Source organism: Papaver somniferum, unplaced genomic scaffold, assembly GCF_003573695.1.
Source record: "Papaver somniferum cultivar HN1 unplaced genomic scaffold, ASM357369v1 unplaced-scaffold_128, whole genome shotgun sequence".
NCBI lineage: Eukaryota > Viridiplantae > Streptophyta > Magnoliopsida > Ranunculales > Papaveraceae > Papaver > Papaver somniferum.
The window spans coordinates 8,448,071-8,456,822 of NW_020621936.1; the positions used below are offsets into that span (position 1 = coordinate 8,448,071).

The 8,752-nt window shown below is 37.8% G+C and overlaps 1 protein-coding gene and 1 non-coding gene across 3 annotated transcripts; one reads left to right on the plus strand and one right to left on the minus strand.

Moving 5' to 3' along the window:
- Positions 1-452: 452 nt before the first annotated feature.
- LOC113331972 (chaperone protein dnaJ A6, chloroplastic-like) lies at positions 453-5,013 on the plus strand. 2 transcript variants are annotated; one of them, XM_026578620.1, is made up of 8 exons: positions 453-641; positions 1,636-1,751; positions 1,964-2,093; positions 2,220-2,277; positions 2,425-2,467; positions 3,202-3,250; positions 3,356-3,436; positions 3,777-5,013. In XM_026578620.1, exons 2-8 carry the CDS (start codon positions 1,645-1,647, stop codon positions 4,635-4,637), a joined length of 1,329 nt encoding a protein of 442 aa, XP_026434405.1. In that variant the 5' UTR covers positions 453-641; positions 1,636-1,644; the 3' UTR covers positions 4,638-5,013. The 2 variants fall into 2 exon arrangements, with proteins under 2 accessions (XP_026434405.1, XP_026434404.1); XM_026578619.1 differs by having other exon boundaries at positions 454-641; positions 1,955-2,093.
- A 112-nt stretch (positions 5,014-5,125) lies between these two features.
- Positions 5,126-5,212, minus strand: TRNAM-CAU. The gene is given in 2 exon segments: positions 5,126-5,161; positions 5,175-5,212. It is a non-coding gene; the product is annotated as a tRNA-Met (tRNA).
- Between the last annotated feature and the right edge of the window lie 3,540 nt (positions 5,213-8,752).

Sequence of the window (8,752 nt, forward strand, 5' to 3'; positions counted from 1 at the left end):
TTGGTGTAAACCAAGTGTAACAAATTTATTAGCTGTAAATCCTCACATAAGTGTTGTATACCCACGTTTTCGCTAACGGTGTTACTAACGTCCAGTTAAATACAGGGTGTAAACGGAGTGTAATTCAAATTTTAATGCTCCGACCAATAGAGTCCCGTCACTTGTCCTCTTTAGAATTGCCCTATTTGAAAGTTTTTATCTCATTTAATTTGAGGGGGTGAGAGCTCATATGACTTAGTGTTTTAAAGGAGGGGAGATAAATCAAGTATTCCTACTATTTTAACATACGAATGTGCTGGACTGTTGGTTAGGACCCGACCTAACATCAAGCACTCAGTAACCCTTCAGTTCCAACTTTTTTGGGGCTTTTGAGATCTAACGGCAAAGATAGAGTTTCAGAAGATTTAGCGAAGTAGTGAATCTCACACAAAGATAGCCGACCACTTAAACTCGTTCTGGAATCTGAAGTAGAGAGAGAAGTGAAAGAGTTGAGTTGTCTCATTTGCTGCGCCTCATCCTCTCTTCCTTCTTCCTCGACTGAGATAGCAAGCAGAGAAGTAGTTTCTTCTTCTTCTTCTTCTTCTTCAGCGGCAGTCATACTTATTTTAAGCAAAAACATCAATAACCCTATCTTTTAACAGGTATGATTTCGTTGTTTTATTGGGGTTTAAGCATGTTAAAAACCCTTCCTTTAACCCAATTTCTGGTTTTGCTAAATGGGTTTTGTTTGTTTGGTGTGTGTTCGAGTTTTGTAATTGAACTGTTAAGGTGATAAATAGATAGTTTATCTGGAGTTTTTAGTATTTTTCGTTCATTTTAAAGGTCCAAGATAATGTGATTTTTTATCCTATTTTTGTCAATTGTTTTGGTGGAAAGACATGGAAAACCTAATTTCATGTACTATTGATTCTATATATGATGTAAAAGATGTGAACTTTTGTTGAAAATATTCTCCTTTTCTTCTGCACTATGCTGAATTAGGGGTCATGTGGTGCCAATCCAGCTTTAAATTGCTCAGCTGGAGAGCAAACCAGTGCTAGCAGCCCCACTAAGCTTACGTTCCACAAAGGCTGGTTAGGTTAATAGTAGGGTTTGAGGTACAATTCCCATTCAGTTGCTTATAGAACCGCAAAATGTAAGCTAAATTTCAGACTAGATGGAGGGTATTATAGACCGAGGTTTACTTCAGGTAGTGATTGGTATTATCTCATTCCACAGTTAAGTCCATAACTAGAGGTCAGCCAGACCAACCTAAGCTGGGTATTGATACAAATGAACTTCTCTTGCTGCCCTAGTCCTATTCCTCCTTGCATCTTGCTGTAATTTGGCTTGTCCCTTTACAGTGAATATACTTGTGCATACAGAGAAATAAATTGGGTACTTAAAGTCTCCTGTGCTGACCTTAAAAGCCTGTCATGTAAACCATAGGATAAGCAATCAGCATAACTTATTGAGATGCTGATTCTCATATCAACAAAGTGAAAATATACTGCTAGGTTAAAACTAAACTCTTTTTTTATTTTACTGTTGACTGCTCCTTGCATGTATTAGACAATTCATATATAGCCGTCAAATGCGATGTTTAAATTGTATTAGACCATAAACAGTTTCTTCATTCTCATGTTTCCTTTGCAGAATTTTGTAATGGCGATTATACCTTGTGGTAATACTTGGGCACCCCAATGTGGGATCCGACCTCAATCTATGATGAAGTCATATGTTTCAAACAAGTCGCTGACACCCCAATACAAGTAAGCAGTTGTTGCATAGCTGAATGTTATTCTATTTCATGAGATGCATGTAATTTAGTGATATACCATTTACAATTATTGATTTATTACCTTCCAGAAAGTACTTCTAGCAAATGCAGAGACCACAAAGATATTGTCAAATACGTAGTCTCAACACAATTCACCAATACCAATGCATGTACATGCTAATTTCTTATATGCAGTGTCCACAGGGTAAAATGCCTGGCAGCACCAGCTTCAAGCTTATTCTCTAATGGCTCCTTGTCTGCATTATTTAATACCGGGCCATCTCAAAATCTACAACAACGTAGAGGAGCAAGACTTGTTGTTAGAGCTGATAGGGTGAATATCTTGGATTCTCCACCTCCCTCCCTCGCTTGCGTTTCCTCTCATTTTAAATGCTTAATACTGTTGATAGTATCTATTTTCAATTTGATATGATCAACTATTAACCTCATCTTTCAACAGGACTATTATTCTGTCCTAGGGGTGTCAAAAAGTGCTAGCAAAGCTGAAATAAAGACTGGTTAGTACGCGTTTCTGATTCTTTCTTTTGCACTACTTTTCTGTAATTTGATTTTTGAATTAGCTTTATACCGTAACAAACTTTTTTTTTTTAAATAAATAAATTATGATGATGTAATACTAACGCCAGACCTTTCTGATGTTTCAGCATATCGAAAGCTTGCTAGGACTAACCATCCAGATGTTAACAAGTGAGTTGAATTGCAAGTTCACTTTTTACCACCTAATCTCTGGGCACATGACTTCGTTTCATGTTCGAATTTGCTTTACTTAGCAGCGCTGGATGGTTTATTTGAAGGCTCATTTATGTAGCACATTCAGTACAACCTTTGTTTATTTGGAGAGCAGTTGCTCTAACCCACATTAGAACAAATGAAAGATTATACAGTCCCTTGGGAGAAAGTTAGGCCACGAAGAAAAGTAAAATTAGAGAAATCAATCTGTCCAATATTTTTTTTTTGTTTGAATGAGTTATGGAGTACTTTTAAGGTCTGAGGAACTAGTAATGTCGATGGAGTTCTTATTTTCCTCTTCAGGTTCTGTTCTAGTTCAGATGTTGCTCTTTAAGCCTGGAAGAGGTGACTCGGTGTTCTTCGTGTACTTAATAATGATACTTATCTTGTTTAGCTTAGTAAATACAAAATAGATTTAATGATCATCATATCATTGAGTAAGACAAGCCAATCTGTCTCTCTCTCTCTCTCGCGCGCGCATGCCCACACACACACACGCACACACTGATGCTTGTGTGATACACAGCTGTACGTGAATCTTTATAAATGGATGCAAGTAGAAGAACAATTGAAACTTAAATCACAACCTCCCCCGTATTTCCTTGCTACTGTTTTTATCTGTATAATCTTGATTATTCCTGTCAAGTTGTTTGTCTTTGTTGATGGGCGTTGGATGTTCTTTTGTGTTTCAGAGAACCTGGGGCAGAAGCAAAATTTAAAGAGATCAGTAATGCTTACGAGGCAAGTCAAGTTTCCATGATACTGACTTTTCCCCCCTTAGTTAATGGAGATTTAGAGAATTGTGCATCATAAGGTCCACTAATTTAAAGTCATATTCTCTTTCAGGTGTTATCTGATGATGAAAAACGGTCCTTATATGATAGGTATGGAGAGGCAGGGCTTAAAGGTGCTGGTGCAGGAATGGGGGTGAGTCCCTTTACACGGAGGAATATATATTTGTTGGATTTTCTTGCATAAAAGTTCATTATTCACCACTCCCAACAATTTCAGAGTGCACAAAGAAAAACAGTAATATCGGTTTAACTGGTGCCGGTTAGGTTAACTTACCTTGACCGATTATGACAGTTTGACTTGACCTCCTTTGAGCCCCGGAGGAAACAGTTTTACCCTCTTTTAAACCGAGTTATGTGTTAAGTTAGTTGCCTTAATTGACTGATTTTTATCTGCAGGGAAAAGTGTTTAAGTTTAGATAAGATAGACTTGACCTTGGTTAACTATGTTAATGCAAATTTGTTACTTGTGGCAGGATTTCAGCAATCCATTTGATCTTTTTGAGTCGTTGTTCGAGGGTATGGGTGGTGGAATGGGCGGTATGGGAGGCATGGGTGGAGGTAGAGGTTCAAGAAATAGAGCAATGGAGGGTGAGGATGAGATTTATAATCTAGTTTTGAATTTCAAAGAAGCGGTTTTCGGGGTTGAGAAGGAGATTGAGATAACCCGACTCGAGAGCTGTAATACCTGTAATGGATCGGGAGCCAAACCTGGAACCCAGCCAAGTAGATGTAGTACATGTGGGGGCCAAGGCCAGGTAATCTCCTCAGCAAGAACTCCTTTAGGTGTCTTCCAGCAGGTTATGACTTGTTCATCTTGTGGTGGTACCGGGGAGTTGTCCACCCCATGTAATACATGTTCTGGGGATGGACGTGTAAGGAAGACGAAACGTATTAGTCTGAAAGTTCCAGCAGGTGTGGATGCTGGTAGTCGGTTAAGGGTTCGATCAGAAGGAAATGCCGGAAGAAGAGGAGGCCCTCCAGGCGATCTTTTTGTCATAATAGATGTTCTCCAGGACTCGGTTCTAAAACGTGACGACACCAATATTCTTTACACATGCAAAATTTCATATTTTGATGCTATTCTAGGAACAATGATTAAGGTTCCAACAGTTGATGGTACCGTAGATTTGAAAATCCCAGCGGGTACCCAACCTGGCACAACTTTGGTGATGGCGAAAAAAGGTGTTCCTGTACTAAATAAAAACAACAGGAGAGGTGATCAATTGGTGAGAGTTCAAGTTGATATCCCTAAAAGGCTGAGCAGCGAAGAGAAGAAATTGGTCGAAGAACTCTCAAATCTTAACAAGGCCAAACCTGCAAACAGTAGAAGATAGTTGAGGGATTCATCTCTCTTTTCTTTTCATAATACCGATGCTACTGTTTCAAGTGCTCCTAATTCTTTCTTAGGGCGTGTGAAAGTTATATTGGGCATGAAAATGAGGGGATTCAGAAAGTGTTTCCTTGATCAGTTTTGGCCGTGGAGGAAGCAGTTACTGTTCAGTAGGTCAATTATTCTTGGGTTAACAGTGGTCCTATAAAAATGATGTATAATCAAGAGAATGAGAAAAAGATGAAGAGAATTTTGGGGATACTTGATTGCTTTTCATTTCTATATAATCTTGTCTTTGATTATAACAGAGTCTTCTTGGTTTTGACCTATATTGGATTATTTCTTGATTGAAGTAGTTATTAAACAAATTCAGCATCGTATTTTTATGTAAAATTCTTACAGGTTTAAGTTTGAAAAACAGGAAATTCTATTGCACTCGTTTGAGCACCACTGGCCAACAACTCAAGTAACAAGATCGTACATTTGCTCTATTGGGGCGAGAGAGGCTCGAACTCTCGACCTCAGGATTAAACGATATAGCCATGAGACCTACGCGCTAGCCATCTGCGCCACCGCCCCGGTTGTGATTTTCTTAGGAAAAAAGCATAACGACTACACAGCTCCTTTAAAATGAGATTTGTCAATGAAATTTCAATATGTTTATCAACAACTCCAATCAACCTTTTTTTATAAGAAAAGAAAAGAAATCTTGATTCAATCATAGAATCCAACCCATTTGTATTCATTAAGAACTTTTTTTTTTTTTAACGAAAGCTTAGAAATCATAAGAAATGATTAAATAAAAATATCAAGACTACAATTAATAGATAGCAGCAATAAGTAACGAGGTTTATTAGTTAGTTGTTCTCAATAACCTCTCTAGACAAAACCTGCCAGTTCACGGGGATCTCTGCAACAACAAAGCCCTATAGGTTCTTCCAAATTAGGGGTCCCTCCCCCTCATTCCCTCCTTCCTATCATAGCTGTCCGAGTGTTCCCTCACTCCACAATTCATCCTGTCTCTATAATAGTGTAGTGTATATATGCGACCACTCATTATATGCCTGCATCACTATACATGTACATAAATACATACGCACACACATAAGGATATTTATTGACACTGTCGCTTGGGATCGTGGTGGCCGGATGTCTCGTTACATCTGAGAGGTGACAACATCCCAATGTCTAAAAATCCCTGTCGATCTGTATATTCAATGTCTTTGTCAAGGTAGTCGAAGAATTAGTAAAATTCCGTCACTAACAGTATTCAGATCAAATCTGTAGAAAGACCATGTGAAGGATTGGTTAAACAATGAAGAAATGAAATGACTGAACTTTTCAGGATATATAACACTATCTGACGCTGTACCTCCCGGAAAAAAGAGCTCCCTGGGTGTATCTCTGCTGAGAGTAGAGTGAAGCCGGTGATAATGACCTCTTGAGGGAGGACCCTATCTAACCGTAAAACTTAAGGCCTACTGATCTTTCTGGTCCTTGTTTAGAACATCATCATGTTAAAATATCTCTGCCTGTCTCAAGGTATTCGTAGTCAAGTGCCGTTGATATATAGCAGCATCACCTCATGTGCTAAATGTAGACTTTGTCCAGACTTTTTCCGGAGGGTGTTGAAAAATTACACCAAGAATCAGTCTTTGCTCATTTCGTGTGGGCCTTGAATGACCAACAAGGGTTAAGTCTTCTTACATTACATAGCTAGGGTCAAAGTATCTATCTCAGCTCAGCATTCTTGGTGCTTGCATATTTTACTACTCTTCCCATTTTACATCCTTGTAAAGGGAATAATAACACACGCACAGAGCACAGTCAACAACGACGACCTTAAAAGCTAACGCAGGAACATTTCATACCAAGTCTCTTTTTAGATCTAGATTTGAGCCGTTGAGGGATCACAAGTTGCAAAGATGCGACGAGTATTTTATTCGTGATCCCCTTAGCAGTAGTAGGCTTTACAACTTGGGAATCAAAAGAAAAACAGAGGGGCGCATGTCATTAAAAATGTTGTAGAAGTAGAATCTTGCACAAGTCCTACCTCTCAAAAGAAGAATTTGGAATTGGAATACTTCTCATTAGTCGTGGACAAAATAATGGTCGTCTTATTAGGAGATAATACTATATTTATTAATTAATACACTTCAAAAGTAACTTTTTTTTTCTTATCTTTAATCATCACAGGGAATAATTAATCCATACCTTAAGTATTTTAATATTAATGAAAATCGTCCCTGGCTGGCTTTGACCCAGTTGGTGCATACGACCAATTCATTCGGATGATGAAAATGTCCACGTTAGGGTGCACGATTTGCATTTGGTTATGACCGTCAGAGAGACTCAATTCATATTCTGCTGCTGCAGTATGGTATTGTTGAAGTAATGATTCGTTTCAGTTGTTTACATGCAGTTGTACAAAGTTTTTTTGCTACTTCATTTCCTTTTTTATTTCTAAGACTACGTACAAATACAACAATACATATACGATTACTAAGTTCTAAAAGAGTTGCACGGCTCAACATCTGATTCTACACGTCGGGTTTATAATACAAATACGCAATACCTAAATCTTCTTCGAGAGATCTGAGATCGCGTGAAAGTTTGTATCTTGAGCATCTCTTTTAGAGAACGCTAGAAAAGTCCTTTTTCAGCTTTTCTTGCTTACTTTCATAGCGTTACTAGGACATTTCTGGTATATTTCCGTGAGCATAGTTGATTACTGTACCGATCTAACTGAGTAGGTAAATTCGTAATGAGAGTGACTCGGTTCATTGCTGGTGACAGTGGGAATCAATTTTACTACACATATACTGACCATAAACTTCACTAGTTGCATGTCTTTGAGGAAAAAAAAAGTCGTAAAAAAGTGACAGCTTAGCCGCACTTCCAACGGTCATTAGAGCAAGTCTTATGGTGGAAGAGTTCCATCTTTCATCTTCCACGCCACCTCAGCATTTGTAACCGTGAATGGAAGTGCAAGTATAGTGGTGAAATAGTGAAAACGCTATTCTTAATAGCGCTAAAAAACGCTATTAAGAATAGCGTTTTCTTCTCAGCCGTTAGATTTCAACAACTCATCCTAAATCTACGGACAAAAAAAAACGCTATTCTTAATAGCGGTTTCTTAGCGCTATTAAGAATAACGTTTAACGTTTTTTATTATTCGCGTTCAGATGAATTCCACGAACCCTACCTTGTTTGGATTTTCTGTGGAAAATCCCAACTTGGAAGCCAATAAACTTGACATTCCATGATTTTTCCACACTTGTAATAGGTTGGATTCCATCGTAAGACTTGCTCTTAGGCATCATTGATGGCTCCACATCGATCAATCCCACACCGATCTATCTATCACGTTAACGAATTTTGCGTCTACGAATAGGAACGACGAGGCATTAGATTATATAAAAAAAGTTTATAATAATACAATGCTTAATCATTTTAGTATTACATTTCACCTTGTAATGAATAAATTAGGAGTGGAGAGCATGTAGGGGCCGGATAATATGGTTGTTAAGACTTTATAACTACTTAGTAATTTGATAAAAAAAGCTGTGTAGGAAGAAGAAGACACAACTACAACTAATAATAAGTTAGATTCTTCAGAAATCATCCCTGAGACTTCTTGTCATCCAATCCTCGAGATCCATACGACGGATTCCTCGACCGCAATCGAACGTCTAGAGCGTAAGGACGATTATGTAGCCGTTGTATACCTCAAGGACTATGTATTGTGGACTAGAATTTGTAATTCTGAAACATTTTTAAAGACGAAGAAATTAATAAGGAATCAAGGTATAGAGTGGGGTATATAGAGAGAGTGAGTATAGTAATGGAGAAAGACAGAACCAGATCAAGAAAGCATTAGAGAGACAGAGAGAGAAATATATAGATATATACAAGCTGTCAATGACATTTCATCAATATATATTTTCATCATCATATTTTTTATCAATACTACTACCAAATATATAAACAAAAATCTTGGCAATCTTCAAATAGACAGCAAATAAGGGTTAGCAGCTGTCGGATTCTTTCTCAAACTTAGAATCTCCACCATCAAATTCTTCTTCTAAATAATCAAATATTTTCTCATACAACACACTT